This window comes from Trachurus japonicus, chromosome 23, assembly GCF_045865225.1.
Source record: "Trachurus japonicus isolate A0001 chromosome 23, Traja_1.0".
Classification (NCBI taxonomy): domain Eukaryota; kingdom Metazoa; phylum Chordata; class Actinopteri; order Carangiformes; family Carangidae; genus Trachurus; species Trachurus japonicus.
The window spans coordinates 18,137,690-18,155,578 of record NC_140929.1 but is presented as its reverse complement, the minus strand read 5'-3'; the positions used below and the strand labels follow the sequence as shown (position 1 = coordinate 18,155,578).

The window sequence follows — 17,889 nt, the reverse complement described above, 5'->3', positions numbered from 1 at the left end:
TTTTTTTATTTATAAAAGGATCCAAACTACAATTAAAAACATTGATACTTTTATCACATTCATGTAGATGAGAAATATGCTCTCATACAGCATAGCAGCTTTGTGTCAAATCCTGTGCATTTACAGTACATGACATATATTTCAATGCCTCATACTGTCCCAAGAGCCAGACAGATGTTGTCCAGCTGACTCTCCAGCTAAGATAACTGATATAAAATGACATCAGGTCTGTGCAAACAGTTTTCTAGTGTTCATTTGCATATCCCTGCAGCCTACCACCAGGTCAGAGCGGGCACCCTTACTACTTTGTGCAGGTCTCATGCCACCTTTCTGCTCCTGACACTGTGGTCCTGAAATCAGCCTCCATTAGGTGGGGGCAGTGGGATGAAAATGTACAGTCTTTAAATTGTGGTACTGAAACTGCAATCACTGTGCCTGCAGGAACAAAGTGCTGGCAGGTAGTGGAGCTGGAGAATATGCAAGAGTAGCAGTGTGTTACATCATGAATGCAGCCAGGTATCAGATCTTTTATGGGAGAGAATACTGTTCTACGGTCAGATTTAAGGAGGCTGTGGCTCCAACTAATGTTTGTTTTTAGCTGTAGCTGGGCAGCACTGCACATCAGACACATCATAAAAGCTGCAGTAAGGCGCTATCTAACATGATTTGTTTGTTAAAGAGCCCACACATTCACTGTTTCACTTAATACTAACTGAGCTTCTTGTATTGATTTTTAGTACAGACTGTGTCTCACTGACGTCTTGTGTGCACCTGTTGGCCAGAGCATCCAGCACCTTGACCACCTGTAAACAGGCTGCATCAGAAATCTGCCCCTGCTTCTTAAAGGGATAGTTCAACATTTTGGCAAATTGGCCCATTGACATAATCCCTATAGTTTTAGCAGTATGTTCATTACCTTTATTTGTCGGTGCAAGCTATTTTTAGAACGGCGGAGCAGAGCCATGAGCTGCTCAGAGCTACGCTACGGAGGCTAATGGAATTTCTTGGTTTCCCTCATCAAACTCATCAAATACACAATCCAACAACTCCAAAACACTCTTGTGGACAAGTTGTGACCTGCACATTCACCACGCTATGAGATAATAATGGAACGTTACGAGACGGAGCTGTTTTCGAGGCAAATGCTTGCCCAAAAACTGCCCCCGACGAGAACGCATATCAGCGGTTTTGCATGAATTTTCCTCATTTTGGAGTTGTTGGATTGTGTATTTGAATAGTTTGATGAGCGAAACCAAGAAATCCCATCAGCCTCCATACCGTAGCTCTGAGCAGCTTGCAGCTCTGCTCCGCCGTTCTAAAAATAGCTTGCACCGACAATTAAAGGTAACAAACCTACTCCTATAAGACTATGGCAATAGGCAAATTTGCCAAAATGTTTAACTATCCCTTTAACAATGTCTGACTCCTCCGTGTGGAGTGAAAAGTAACAGGGTTAGTTCTGTGTTTATTATGAGGAGTCATTTCAGACACAGCTCAGTTATTTGTGCATGTGCAGAGGACCCCAAGGTATCCCTGGGCGTCCCACGTAAAAGGGGAATCATTCATTTTGAGTATGAATTTTTTGCTGACGGGTTTAAAGATGAATTATCTGACAGCAAGCATTTAGTCAGACAAGGTTCTGCAGTCTAAGGGTCCACGATGTGAAAAAGTTTGACAACGCTCCAAAGAGAAAACATTGTCCCTGATGACGGAAATGATGTTGTTACTATAGTAACCTATGGCATTCATTATTACTCATTGTTAAGTCTATAAATGAATGCTGTATTTGGCATAACTGTAATTAGTATCAGAGACGCTGGTATATTGGCATCCTCATTAATGTGTCTGTGGCCTATGATTTATATAAAGAGGTGTGTGCGCAGTATAATGTGGTATGATCTGAAGGGGAAAGAACAATTTTGGAATATCAAATCAGAAACTGTATTACCTCTGGGGTTCAATAAAATGGAAATCACATTATGAACTACTTTATGGCATCAAACTTGTATTTTACAGAACCATCAGCTAACTTCAAGGTGCCATAGCAGAAAACAAGGCGGCACAAGATCATATCCAACATGGAAAAATACACCAGGGACGAGGAAACTCACCCAATTCAAAACAGCAACGGACATACAGTATTCCTAGACTGACAACACAAAACTCTTTGTGTTGAATGTCAGATGGATGCACTTGGGAACACCCAATCATCTGACCTCTCTGGAGAAAGACTTTGGAAAATGACTGAATGTAAAGGAGATACACATTATTCCATAAACTGTGTTGATGAGGAGACAGAATCCAGATACACAACACATCCAGCAGAGAAGGCGGAGCAGGTGAGACAAAACCAGAGACTGGACCATCAGCCAAACAACCGGAATGAAATGAATGGACCAAGTCAACAGTACAAAAAATAAATAAACAGCTTCAAATCAATGTATGATAAGAGAAACAGACATAACAAACAGCTAGACTTGTGACAGTCATGAACCGAAGATAACAATAACCTTGTAAAGAATTTGAAACTTTTTCTAAATGGAAGATTTTTTTTAACTCTTTGAACCTGTAACACAATTTTCTCTATAGTCCGAGAAACATACAAAAGTCTGTGACAAAGGAAAAGAAGGTGTTTTATATGGTAGCCTACATATCCACTTAGATATTCATTTATTCACCTCCAAACTCCTGGAACTTTCCCTGAGGGCTCCTGTTTCCAGACACTAGTATTATTAGAAACTTACTCCTTATTCCCATCTGGGTTAGCCAAGCCACTTCCAAGAAGGTCTCCAGTTATAGGCAATTAGTTGGTAAAAACTTAATAATAATATAAATTCTACTAATAATTAATATTTTTATTTTTATTTCCTAAAGAGACCAGTATCAGAATAATCTTATAATCAAGCTATCTTTAGCTGTTGTCTCTTATATATTGAGCTGATAATACAGTTTACAGTAGGTTCAGTGTTAACAGCATGGACAACACAGTGGGTCAGATTGGTCACCGGTCTGACAACACGAGGCACGGACAGCTACAGACAGGGCTGTACTTACTGGGATCTTGTCTTCACCCGGGGACATCTGCATGCTGTTGCGCTTTAGAGACATGGAGAGAAGCAGGGCGAGAAGAAGAAGGAGAAGAAGTAGTAGTAGAAGTAGAAGAAGAAGAAGAAGAGCAGAGGTGAAAGTTGGCGGTCTTTGTGGGAAAAAACAGCCGCATTCCTCATCATCATCATCATCATCACCACCTCCATCCCCATCCTCCCCACTGGACACTGGAGGTCACTCCAGGTAGCCCACAGTCCGAGAGGAGCGCGAGCGCCCGTGCAGCGGCTCTCATGGTGAGGAGACGGAGGAGAGAGTGAGAGAGAGGAGGCAGCAGTCCGCTCCGTCCAGCAGCTCCACCACACGCTGCTGCTGCTGATAACACATCTACCCAACTGTGTGATCTGGAGGCTGCCTGCGCACCGCCGGGGTTTTTTGGCACCGAGCGCGTCCACGCTGTAAAAAGTGCCCGCGCGTGTTCGCTGTTCGGTGTGTGCACAGGTTTGATGCTGTTGACTCTCAACAGGCTGCGTTTACTCTCTACACAGGCAACACGTTTCTGCCGGATGGGTGGGTGCTAAATGAGTCACACTCACATCACGGTCCACTCTTTTTTAAAAGTTTCCTCATATGTGAACTTCACCACACTGTCCCTGTCCTGTGCTCTCATTGGTTAACGTGATATGTTTTACAGTGTAGAGAGAAGGTGCAGCCTTGTTCACTTAGATACTAGCCCACTTCTTCCACAGCCTTTTCTCAATGGCTACACTATAATCACACAAAAGCAACTTCATAGGTCTGTGTAACACTTCTGTCTCTGTTTTTATACAAGTTTAAGCGGAAGACGCAGGTTTATTCTCTCTACACACAAATAGTTATGTGTCTCTCAAATTTAGAGTGTTTAAAGGGATAGTTCAACATTTTGGCAAATTGGCCCATTGCCATAATCCCTATAGTTTTAGGAGTAGGTTTGTTATATTTAAATATCGGTGCAAGCTATTTTTAGAATGGCAGAGCAGAGCCGCAAGCTGCTCAGAGCTACGCTACGGAGTCTCATGGAATTTCTAGGTTTCCCTCATCAAACTCAGCTATGAGATAATAATGCAATGTTACGAGACAGAGTTGTTTTCGAGGCAAATGCAGAGACTTCTTGACGGGAACGCACCTCAGCGGTTTTGCATGAATTTACCTCGAGAACAACTCTGTCTCATTCCGTTATTATCTCATAGTGTGGTGAATGTGCAGGTCACTTGTCCACCAGAGCGTTTTGGAGTTGTTGGATTGTGTATTTGATGAGTTTGATGAGGGAAACCAAGAAATTCCATGAGCCACCGTAGCGTAGCTCTGAGCAGCTCATGGCTCTGTTCCGCCGTTCTAAAAATAGCTTGCACCGACAAAGATAACGAACCGGCCAATTTGCCAAAATGTTGAACTATCCCTTTAAATCTGTGTTAGTGAGAAATCCTCTGTTAAGATGAGTTCTCCCCTCCACCTGACCGGTGTGTACTAACATGGTGCTGATTCCACAGCATGGTCACTGTACAGGTGAGTGTCAGGCTGCTCACAGCAGAGAGCTAAAACTTTAAAATCTGTTTTATTTTTGAAAAATAAAAAGTTAGATATTTTGGTGGCTTAGGGATAAAGAAAATGAAAATGCTCTCAACCATTCTTAGGACACAGAAACTATAGCAACATTTCAAACAAATAATTCATATTTGATAGGGTTTGGGTTGACTTGGGCTACAGATGTACATTATTTTGAAAAAAAGAGGTTGTACCTGGTGTGACCAAACGGTGCAACACAGAGGAGACAACGCTGTACAAAGCCACAGTTGCTGCACAGTGTGAGGTTGCAGGCTTAAAACATGCTCACAGTTTGACCACCGTGAGCTGTTCCCAGTATTGTTGATGGGAATTTGGCAGGAACACCAGTACAGGACCGTCACATCTGGACTCTTCACCTGCAGCATCACCAGGGAGCAGCTGTGCAGTCATCACACTGTGCTATCAGCACCTTGACACCTGTCAGGTGGTCGGCTTATTCTCAAACACATTTGTGGAGAAAAATGCATTTCACAGGTCAACTTGTGAAAAATAGAAGTAAGATTAAATTTTTATGTTCTTTTTGTTTAGAGGGTGTAACTGTATCAGGCTGTAATTTGTTACTGTCAGATTTGGGGGACTTTGTGGGTGCGCAGGACCACAGAAATCGTCCTCAGACACACTCAAAGATACACACACACACACACACACACACACACACACACACCTGTATACCTACAGTATGTGAGGCACTGCTAACCCCAGGCTTTCCTATTAACCTACTTCTAACATCAGCTCTAATCCTCAACTGAATCAGCATCCACCTCAAACTCACATGTTTTACCCAAAGTCAGTCTGAGGTCAATTAAATTCATCCAAATAGTTTAGTTACTGCTTTTATTTTGAAAAGCTACATGAATAATCTTATTCTCTGATGTGATTTGAATGAGATTTTTAATACTTTATGCTAACTCATGCACTGATGCAACGTGATGAAACGCATTACACATACACAAGAAATATTACATGATTAACTTTGTTTAATAAGTTGCGCTTTTTTTATGACAGTGTAAAAGTCTCATTCTCTAGCTGTTGTTTTTTTTCACACACATACACACGTTCTCCTGCTGTAGTCACCTGCAGCAGACTGTGTGATTCCTCATCCACAGGCTCTTCAATAAAAGGCTCAGGTTCCAGGATGATGTAGGACACGGGCTCCAGTTTTTGACTGGATGTTCTTGTCAGCTGGAACAGGGTGTCGCTGTGGATGGAGGACGACTCGCTGAGGGCCGTGGCCACTCGACTGAAGCCCGCACCACTGGTCCATGACTCTGAAAGACATTAATGTCGGAAAATTAAGTTGGATATATGTTATTTCAATTCACATTTCAACATCGTCACTGAACATTTTTGCAAAAGGCACACCACACACTGCAGAATCTGTTCACCAGAGATGATGTATCACTAAAACTCTTAGAGCTGGGGGTGGTACAGAAACACAACTACAAGCAGTTTACTCTGTGATTTTCCACCAGGGACCAAACACAGAAGTGGAGCAGGGTGAATTTGCAGCTTCTTGGATGATTCACTAGTATTGATTCAGGTGTATTTTCACATCTTGTCCTTAGCAGCTTTCTTTTATTTATCCAGGCAAAGTCAAACAGTGGCACGACACAACTGAATACATTTACTGAGGGGCTAGCTACTACATTTATGTGACAGCTGTAGTTATAAGTTAATTTACACACTGCAATTTTACATAGAAAAGATGAACAGTGAAAATACAATGCATTGTTTTACCCAAAAGTAGCAACACAGTTATGTATATAAAACTGAATAAAATAATACAAAGTATCCATTGTGCTTATGATAGTTTTGCATAAATAGCAAAGTCAGTGCCGCACTTTTAACTTGAAAAATTACAGTTTGGCAAATTCATCACTCACATTACATTAAAGGTCATTAAAGGTCTCATAATGTTCCGTCCATGCGTAGTGTGATCATAAATCAGCTCTAGGTTCTAGATTAATACTGTGAAAGTACCAAAGCCTCAGTCCACAGAAAAATACACACAGCCTGTATTCAGAAAAGGAGGCTTAAACCAGCTGTCAGGACTTCCTGTAACATTGTGATGTCACAAGCACAAGTGATCTATCCCAGTCAAACCCTAAGTCCCGTCCACCTGGGCCCATCATCCAACCCGAAGTATTTTACCTGAAATCTTCTATATTTTGTTATTGGATCACTCAGAGAACAGTCAATCAATCAGAAAAGAGACTCACAGCTTCCTCTCTGATGATTGGCTGACACCAACCTGTTGTCAGTACAGCTCTAGAGAGAAATTGAGAGAGAAGAGTAAAACTGCACTGAAATGATTTTTGGTTCTTAAATTCACAAACATATCTTGTTATGGATCAACACTTCAGTTAAAGGGATAGTTAAACCAAAATTCAAATTTCACTCATTATCTACTCACCCTCATGTCAACTAAGAGCTGTGAGAATTTTCAGAGTCCTCCGTGCCTTCTCTGAGTTACGGGGGGGTCCGCGCAGCAGAATTTGTCCATATAATGACTGTGAATGGATACCACTTTTCTTCATCCAAAAAGACACACCAAAAAACATCCAAATACCTCCATACTGCTCGTCTGTAATGTCCCTCTTGTATTAAAGCCCCAACATGAGAAATTGTTCCGCCGGTCGGTACAATCGCGTGATTTGCACTGACACAGGAAGAGCAGTGAACTGAGACACTGGGAGCTTCCGCTACAAACAAGCTTAAAACATAGACTTATTTAATTTTTTCGGAACAATTTCTCATGTCGGGGCTTCAATACAAGAGGGACATTACAGACGAGCAGTATGGAGGTATTTGGATGTTTTTTGGTGTGTCTTTTTGGACGAAGAAAAGTGAGCCCCATTCACAACCATCATATGGACAAATAAATGAAATTTGAATTTTGGGTGAACTATCCCTTTAAATTCACAAACATCTTGTTATGGATCAATACTTCAGTTAAAACACACGAGAAGGTGAAAAAAAGGAGCTTTAAAAAAAGTGAGGAGCATTATAATGCACCGATTCCCCATCACAAACCCTCCTCTACAATAACAGTTATGATGCAGTCTTGTAATTTCTGTGTTTTGGAAATCAAACATTTTTAGCTACCACTCAACATCAATGGGCGCCACAAATATGCAAAGTGGCCCAGTGTGGCTTTGTCTCAAACTGTGCAAATTGATGCGTGCGTCAGTCAATCACAAACTGCCTCAAAAGCTCTTTACAAAGGACAAGCCTACATACTCTCAACAATAGGTCTCCAAACACAAGGGAAACAAAAGAAACAAGGCAGAAGGAAAAAAAGAAATGCTAGAAATGATTGTTTCCCCTGTGGAGGGGGGAGCGGATGCAGCAGGTGACTTGTTGCTCAGCCATGAACACTTCCTGTCAGTGCAGCAGCCACAAAACATCTTTAGCAATCTGACGGTCTGCTATCAAGAGCTGCAACAGATTGCCGTTCTTTGTAATAAGGTTAGTGTGTGTGTGCATGTGTGTGTGCATGATTATTTTAGGGATACAGACAGCTGTAGCCATAGTAACGCACTAGGCCACGTGCTGTGCTCTCATTTCAGCACCATATACAGACCGGCATCCACTCTCTCATGCACACACACAGTTGTAGCTACACCACGTATTGTACAACCATGAAATCTGTCAGCCGGGTCAAGAGAGGGGGTGGGGGGGGGTCTCTGTTCTGATGATGTTTCTTCAAGCATTTTCAGTCTCTAAAGACATTTTATGGCAACAGTCAGTGTTTCACTTGACAGCAGCACAGTAGCCCCGAGGTGAGAGGCAGGACTGAAACTGGAAGGTCGCCAGTTTGAATCTAGTGGGAGGGGACGTGAATGAGAAAATCCCTCTTGTGTAAAGATAAAACAGATCATCACAGAAACCACTGAGAGAAGTATTAAAATCATTACTCAAATACGTTTTGTCCAAATCAGAAACTGTCAAGCAGACTGAAGGAGCTAGATTTTCACCTTTATTGAGATAGAGACAGTGAGAGAAAGAATATTTGGGAGGTTAGAGGGGGAGATAGAGGGGAGGAGGTGATATGTAACAAAGGGTCCAGGTTGGATTTGAACCTGAGCCACCAGGGAGCTCCAGGCTCTGAGGCAGCTGACCAGAGAGAGGGAGATGTGAGAATCCAGACAAGGTGGAGCCTAATTCCTGCCCTGTGTCAAATAGCAAGATTATTTGTCATCCAGTCTGAAATCAAAATTATCTTACTCAAAAACAAACTTTTTCCAGCTTTATTTTACAAATTAACCCTTACAACATCAAATTAATGAAATAAAACAAATGGTGACAGTTCTGAAAATTAAATTAAAAAAAGGGAAAAGTCCCCTGGTGTAATCAGGTAATAGATCCATCTATTGTTTTAATTAGCCATCAGTCTCTTTGGACATGTCTCTTCTAGCATTGCACATCTGGATTGGGGAATATTTATCCATTTCTCTTTGAAGAATTGTTCAAGTTCAGTCAAATTCTGTGGTGAGCAGTGAAAGGCTTCTCTCTTCAAGTCCATCCACAGGGTTTCTATTGGATTTAAGTCTGGACTCTGATCAAGGACATTCACCTTCCTACAGTATCCTTAAGGACCTGCATTGTTCTTTTGACAGTATGTTTAGGATCATTGTCATGTTGGAAGATGAAGGACCTGCCCATCTTCAGCTGCCTAGCAGAACGATGCAGGTTTTCCTCAAGAATTTGGGTGTTCTTGGCAGCATCCATGTTCCCTTCAGTCCTGACCGACTGCTGAAGAGAAACATCCCCACAATATGATGATAAAAAGTCAAAAAGTCAAAAAGTTTAATCTTTAGTCTCATCTAGTAGTTTGTGTTTTGTTCTCCACCCCTCTATCAGCATGAAAATGCGTCCTCAGCTTCCTCTGCTGTGCCTTCACATCTTTGAGCTTTAGGAACATTCCCTGGCTCGTTTCTCAGAATGATTGTGTAAGATAAACACTCCCTATTTTCACACTAATTTCTAATGGCGGTGACAAAGGGCATCTTTCAGGGAACAGCTAATGGGCAGCAGCACAGCACAAAGACTGGATGCTGATGCTTTTATCGCATGTTGTCTCAGCTCAGGCTCTGACTGTACTGATGAAGCTGAACACATTTTAACCCTGTTTCACTTGGTTTGATGTTCTTAATCGTTTTGATTAGACAAAAACACTGATGTACTGCAGCTATAAGAACTCTCCATATTTTCAGGAAAGTATTACAGATGCACTTTGTTGTGCTGGAATTAATTATGATTGTTGCCCTGCTGTGCCTCAGTGTTTGAAATTGATTGTCAGAGGTCTGACTTGAGTAAAAATAAACTTCAGCCTCTGGTCTCTGTTGTATTCATGGAGAAGCTGAGCGTTGAGGCTGTTTTACTCTGCTCTAAGATCCAAACAGTTCCCTGGTTGGTCTAGTGACAGAATGACTGCTTGGGTTTGTGTTGGAATAAAAAGTGAAAGCACAAAAAAGGGTTGGAGACCTTACACAAGGCCTGACAGCTGCTTTTAAGCCTCTGCTTTTTTTTCTACCTTTAGACCATAAGGATCTTTACATAACACAAATCAGATCCTGACATCCTCCAACTGTCACAAACATCATCACCATGCCAATTAACCCAGTTTTCATTTCCACTGGACTAACACAGGATATATCAGTCCAACAACTATCTGACATAGTGTTTGCCTATGGTGGCTTTGAGAGCTCATCATGCTGTAACTGAAGACAACACAATCACACTTATTCCCAAAATATAATTTTTTTTACAACATGCAGTTTACAACACAACACAGTCAAAATATAGAACTGTATTCAGTAGCACAGCAACAACAACAACAAGTGTCTCCATAGGGTATAGGCTACAGAAGATGATGAACTTGTTATTTAAAGAGTAACAGGATTTGTATCTTAAAGGGATAGTTCAGCTTTTTTTGAAGTGGGGTTGTATGAGGTACAAATGGCCATTAAGGACAATATCTGCAGTAGAAAGGTCTCCCAGCTCTGATCTCTGCGGCACCGTGACACAAACGCCCCCCTTAACCCATAATCTCTTGTTTATGACAGATTGAACTACATAAATATACACATCTTATATGATATATAACGTTATCTACCACTCTATAGATTTATTTCTCGCCAGCTCTGTTGCAAACAAATGCACATGACCGGGACGAGGGTTAGTAAAACAGCAGAAAAGTGATCTGACTTACATAGTTCCTCTTTAATGCTTTATGACTTTTAAAGTGAAAAGAACTGAAGACGAGCACATATAATATATGTATATGTTAGAACACATCCATACCTAACTTTTACACATTTGTGTCTTTAATTGTGTTACAGTTAATTGTGTTACAGTCAGGTCCTGGGACGCCAACAGTGGAGTTCGCATTGAGGAGTGTGTGTGTGGAGTAGTTTCACCTTTGCTATTGAGTGTATTCTGAATCAGCACAAAAGTAGATGTAGTTCTTTAATATGGAAGCACACAGACAGCACACCTCATTATGTAGAGTGTGGAGTATTTCTACATCTTCTATTACGAAGTGCTGATCATTGTGGTGGGTTTTTCTCTGCATCTATATTACAGTGTCTTGACCTGATGCTGTAAAGTGCCTTGAGAACATCTTTGTTATGATTCGGCGCCATACAAATAAAGCTGAGCCGAATTGAATCAAGGGTCCTTTATCTTAATAGTCTCTTTATGCACGCTCCAAGTATCTCCTCAGTAAATCCCTGCACCGACCAGTCATTCCTCTGCTGCAGTCGATATCTGCTGCCTCCTCCATCGTTTCAGATGTTCCCCCTGGAGCGGCCCACTGAAATGTTCCCGCGCCGCAGCAGCGTTGCTTCCTATGAACTCATGCTCTGAGCTGCAGGCATCATCTGAGCAGCTCCCCTCCCCTCAGCCAGTCTCAGGGTTTTTTACCACTATGTTAGCTTAAAGGGATAGTTCACCCAAAATTCAAATTTCACTCATTATCTACTCACCCTCATGTCGACTAAGAGCTGTGAGAATTTTCAGTCCTCCGTCCCTTCTCTGAGTTACGGGGGGGGGTCCGCGCAGCAGTATTTGTCCATATAATGGTTGTCAATGGATACCAACTTTCTTCGTCCAAAAAGACACACCAAAAAACATCCAAATACCTCCATACTGCTCGTCTGTAATGTCCCTCTTGTATTGAAGCCCCGACATGAGAAACTGTTCCGCCGGTCAGTGCAAATCACGAGAGATTTGCACTGACACAGGAAGAGCAGTGAACTGAGACACTGGGAGCTTCCGCTACAAACAAGCTTAAAATATGGACTTATTTAATTTTTTTTGGAACAATTTCTCATGTCGGGGCTTCAATACAAGAGGGACATTACAGACGAGCAGTATGGAGGTATTTAGATGTTTTTTGGTGTGTCTTTTTGGACAAAGAAAGATGGTATCCATTGACAACCATTATATGGACAAATACTGCTGTGCGGACCACCCCGTAACTCAGAGAAGGCACGGAGGACTCTGAAAATTCTTACAGCTCTTAGTTGACATGAGGGTGAGTAGATAATGAGTGAAATTTGAATTTTGGGTGAACTATCCCTTTAAGGGCGTCCTGCTGTTTCAAAACCAAAAGCATCATTTCATTTTTAGCTGCAACGCTTTCCTCACCTCGCTGGCAGGAAAAGCGTGGCGGCAGTCGGCCATGTAAACTAACCCGGATTACCGCCCCGCCTGAGGCTTACAGAGCGGGGAGCACGTGTCTGAGAATCAGTCCTCCTTAAAAAACTGATTGATTCCATCCAAACGTGGTGAAACGGTTCCTCCAGGAGACAAGAGGGAAACAAGACCACGTCGGTGCAGAGGGTCTGAATTCATAATCGAATTAAACTACGCATGCAACTGTACACCCTGGCTGCCCCACACGGCCTGCTGACACACACACAAACACACACACTTGGAAGGAGGGACAATAGGCGGGTTACTCTACTGTGGTCCTGTCTAGTGTATCTTCTTTGTTTTGGTGGGGAGGGGGGGTGGATGGAGGCAGGACAGGCTACACAAAGGAGAGAGCAGAGGGTTATATAGGTTACTGTGGCACTCACCTGCACAGGTAGAGGGGGGGGATCTACGGAGAGCCATGGCACTTCCAGTCACCGTTTTCCTCTCAGGTCCTGGTCGAATCAGGCGGCCATGCTGGTTTGCTGTCAGCAGCAGGTGAGGGGGGAAACCAACAACACTGACTCACCAGTGCAATCCTCAGCTCAGTGCAGGCTTAGCTCTGTGGGATAATACTCCTCTCCACATGGCCGGGGGAACCCCCACAACTCAAGCTTATTGTGTACACTTCCCTTAACGCACCGACTCGTGGGTAACAGAGCGGCCGGCTGATTGGGTGTTGGGCTCAGGAGATTATTGGGCCCTCTAATGTGCACTAATTACTGCGCCTTCTGTTGAGGTTTAGCTGCAGACCTGTGGGATCGTAAGGGTTCGCTGCTCAGAGCTTAAGACCACGGACAAGACATCCCAGCACAAATTAAAGTTATACAATGAGGAGCTTCGCCCAAGAAAGAGAGTTAATGACAAGCAGGGAGATGTATGTGGCATATGGGCTTCAGAGTGTAGTGACAGGTGGAAGTGCAGCACGTTCCAGACTTGGAATTAATCCACATCTGTTCCTCAGGTCTCTGCTTTGTTGAATGGGTTATAATATTCATGTTTTATTCTACACCAGTAAATAGCCTGGTCTTGATTCTTTAAGTTTTTAGGTTAAAAAAAAAAAAAAAGGCCAGTTGCGAACAAGTCTAAAACTCAGAACCAGACTGATGATAACCTCGAGGTCAGGCTACAAAAAACTACATCATCACTGCAGCTTTGTTATGTAGTTCAATTTTTAAGCTGAGTAATGACATCACCACTCATGTGCATCAGTGATGCATCACTGTTTGTAACAAACACAACCTTCTGTTTCCAATCAGAAGTACGTATGTCCAATCTGCTGCCGGTTCAAACTGGCACATCCACATATTTTCTGACAAAAACACATTCTATCATACAGCTGTGGAGGTCAGAGCTCATCTAGACACTTCATTACTACCGGTGTGACAGCTGCCCATAGACACAGATGCAGAATCATTCAGCAGCTTAAGAAAACACATGCACTTTGACACACACACGCTGCAAAGTCTCACAACACAACACACACGATTCAGCGACGAACCAAACTGGGATGCACTTGTTGTTCAATGCTTTGTGACTTATAATAGCCCTACACGATATCAGCAAAATGTGACATGCAATGACACTGTTCAATATTGTGATGAAGATATGACTTGTGATAAATAAGCTTTTATCTTACAAGGTTTTTTTTTTTTCTTCAGCCAAGAGACGCTAGGTGGAAGGCAAAGAGCCTCCATTCTCCCTGGAACAAGTTATAAGTCATTGATTTAACCCAAATGCCGTTTTACTTTGAAATATGGTCCGATGTCCCTTCGGATGTTAACAACCCATGCCTTACTTTAATCTGTATCAACTGGGAAGCAATGAAAGGAAAGCATGTTATCAGACTCCCGACGTTTGTACGGCTTGTGCAAATGCAAAGACTGCTTGCTGAAAAACTGCCCTTGACGGGAACACGCATCAGCCGTTTTGCATGAATTTACCTTGAAAAAACCTCTGTCTCATAACGTTCCGTTATTATCTCATAGCGTGGTGAATGTGCAGGTCACAACTTGTCCACCAGAGCGTTTTGGAGTTGTTGGATTGTGTAGCTATTTGATGAGGTTGATGAAGGAAACCAAGAAATTCCATTAGCCTCCGTAGTGTAGCTCTGAGCAGCTCGCGACTCGGCTCCGCGGTTCTGCGGTTCTACAAATAGCTTGCACCGACAAATAAAGGTAATGAACCTACTCCCAAGGGCGCACTCACACTAGGGCCAGTTGTTCCGTACCATGCTGACTCACACTACCTTGAACCCAAGCATGCTCATGCACGGTTGCCTCCGACACACGTCATCATGTTGATATAGAGGGATTATTTGTTTACCAACGACCTATTATTGTTGCTGCTGCACTAACTTATTATTGTTGTTTTATTTAACTGTTTACCCTCTTATGTGCAGCACTTTGGTTGACTGCTGTCGTTTTAAATGTGCTATACAAATAAATGCTGACTTGACTTGACTTGACTACCAACACGGCAGATACGCCCGCATCCTGACTGCAGAAAGACGGCGCCTTTTAACTGTTTGACCGGTCGTTATGGTTATCTGGAAGTTTACTCAAAGCGATGTTAGCTAGCGATGTTATACGCATGGCACGACGTAATCGTTATGTGATGTTGTTTACACGCGGTTGCAGAAACCTGATGGAGAAAAAACCCGAAGCACATAGCGCACTTGCATGACCAAGTGTACCGTGCCCAAGCACACCTCTTCCAACCGTACCGGGCCAGGGAAGTGTAGCTACCGTACTCAAGAACGGTACACTTGCACTCACACTAGCCATAGAATACGGACTTTAGTGGGCAAACGTGCTTGGGCACGGTACGAAACGCCTATGTGAGTGTGCCCTACCTGTAAGACTACTGGGATTATGGCAATGGGCCAATTTGCCAAAATGTTGAACTATCCCTTTAAAATAAGATTAAAATAAGATCGGTCAGCCATACTTATAAGGTTAAAAATCATTGAACGAGTGGATTTCATGCACGTTCGTCAATTTTTTTTTTTTTTTTTGCATCCCCTGGAGACACTACCAGTAGGGCAGGCTATACATGTGTTGTCAGACCGATGCAGGTGTTAGCGGTGCAGGTGGCAGCTCCTCCGCCTTCACCTCTCCTTATGATCACAGATATTCAGAGAAGTGGCATTTCCAAGGGTTTATAAGGAGGGACATGATGAGGAACAGTGAATGTAAACATTATGACTCAGTCCACCTTTAGATCCATGTAATTATGCAGCACAGGGGTGGAACAAACTTTCAGGAAAAACCTTGGACTGCCTTCATCTCTTATTACCTCTAATTCCGAGCACTGCAGGGCTGTGCTGCACATTCCACTTCCTCCCCTGTCTAATTGCTTGGCCAACCTCCTCAGTGACTAATTGTTCTACCTGAAGGTAACTGATGCTAAATACAGATAGTGTGAGAGGCAGTGTCGGGTTGCACACACACACACACACACAAACACACACGCACGCACACGCCGACACACACTCTCATGCGCCCTCATATTCTGTCAGTAAGGGTATCTGATGTGGCACACACCGACCAGCAGCGCCCACACACATACACACACACACACTCAGGCGCACGCACCCGAGCACACCTCCACACTCGGTCTCCAGTTACAGCGGGTGCAGATATGTTCAGAGCGTTAAATATTAAAGGCTGTAATATTAACGGAGAGGTGTTGTAATCGAGGAAACCGCTAAGAGGTCAAGTTCAGACTAGGAGCTGCTCTGTGGTCATGTGGCGTCGCGTCCTGCTTCACAGCCTCACAGACAGAACTTCAAGGGGATGAGGATGAGGATGTTGATAGCGATGCTCAGGGTGAGGTGGATGAGTAACAGAGATTATTTCTGCCTCATACATAGTGGATATTATGGACTCACTTTGCATTTGGCCACAAGATCTAACAACTAATTCTCCTTAAAAATGACTGGAATTACATTTGAGGTTCTTTAAGTGCTGCATAACCAGACATATTTGAAATGTATCTCCTGTGATTCAAATTGTTTATGTTTATTCCTAAAGTTAAAGGGGACATATTATGGAAATATCACTTTTTGAAGGCTCTTTAACATACAGTATATTTGGGTGTTTGTCTTGCCTTCCGGCCCCCAAAATGCGAGAATTGACAAACAAATCTGTAATGTGCAGGCTCCCTAGTAGAAGGGGTGGGGCGGGGCAAGCAGTGGTTCATTTGCATTTAAGGGGACAGGCACTGAAACCAGCCGTTCTGAACAGGGCTGTTTTGAGAGGATGAAAAGAGCTCACAGACATGTCTTTAAGACACCTGGGAACTATTTTAATTCGTGGAAAAGGGGCAGAATATGTCTCCTTTAAAACCTTCTATGCACAGCATCAACATCAACATACTGTATGAAATGTGAGGTGCACAGACATCAACTGTGGTTTTTACTTTCATGAATATTATATATTTGTCCTGTTTTCTCAGTTTCATCAGATTATGTTAAAACTATAGTTTTACATTTCGTGGAATTCACTTATTTCCTAAAGGTACATGCTGGGACATTTTGTTCCACAATTTGTGTGTTTATGGTAAACGTAATAAAAGTGTGTGTGGTGAATGTTCGCTGAACTGCTGTGACTAGTTGTGTTCACACTGACAGCTACTCAGAGTCTCATTATTTCATTTGTGTGTGGGAAGTTCAGTTTAATGTAAAGTTGCTGGTATGATGTCAATATGACATCAACAGGCCCAGATGTGTGTCTGCTCTGACTATAGATGGGATATAAAGACTATGAAGATGTTTCTAATGGTTGTTAAAGTAAGATTTATATAGACTTCATTAAATCAGTTACAGAACTTGAACTTAAAAGTAAACTTTTAAAACCTTTTTTTAAAGTAATTCATCAGGCCAGTGAGATGCTTTCACTCACATGAAGGTTGTGATCACACACAATTATAAGGTTAAGGCTATCTTATGGGCGCTCAACCTACTTTTCAGTACCTTGGACAGCTCCACTCAGCCTGGTGTAATAAACTGCAATACTCATAGAAAATGATCTGAAAATGACTCAGCCTTATAACCATTCTCACAGTGCAGCCTGCTACCTCGATACAAATACTGAAGCAGTTGTAAAGATTAGAGAGAGCCTCCCCTGCTCCCTTCAGTAAATCACACCCAGTCAAAAGTGAACTTCAACTACACCAGATTCATTTTAAGCCGCTCAAAATCAGCCAAAGCCCAGTCTGTCTGGAACTAAACTTCTTCAATACCCAGAGGTGAAAAAGTAAAGATGACTTTACACTTTACACAGTCTGATACACACCCAGTCCCAGACATCTAACAAACAGCTACACCTGGACAGCCCAAACACTCACTTAGAATGAAAAAGAAAAATGAACAATCATCCTCACATTGCACCCTAAAACACATCTGTTCTCCACAGCAGGCAGAGCTTCCTGCTCCTGCCACTGACCTCTGGTTGTAACAATAGATTGTAAGTAAAGATGGATGTAGCCTCCATGACGTCACCCACAGGTTTCTGTAGAGTGGCGCCATCTTGGCAG

At 42.6% G+C, this 17,889-nt stretch overlaps 1 protein-coding gene across 2 annotated transcripts in view; it reads right to left on the bottom strand.

Annotated features, from left to right (window-relative positions):
• ano2b (anoctamin 2b) overlaps positions 1-3,398 on the bottom strand; it is a 94,070-nt gene extending 90,672 nt beyond the window's left edge. The window contains exon 1 of one of the 2 annotated variants that reach the window (XM_085769861.1): positions 3,055-3,398. In XM_085769861.1, coding sequence (XP_085625987.1) covers positions 3,055-3,108 — 54 coding nt within the window. In that variant the 5' untranslated portion in view covers positions 3,109-3,398. The remainder of the gene's footprint in view (positions 1-3,054) is intronic. The other variant, XM_085769862.1, reaches the window with a different exon arrangement.
• Between the last annotated feature and the right edge of the window lie 14,491 nt (positions 3,399-17,889).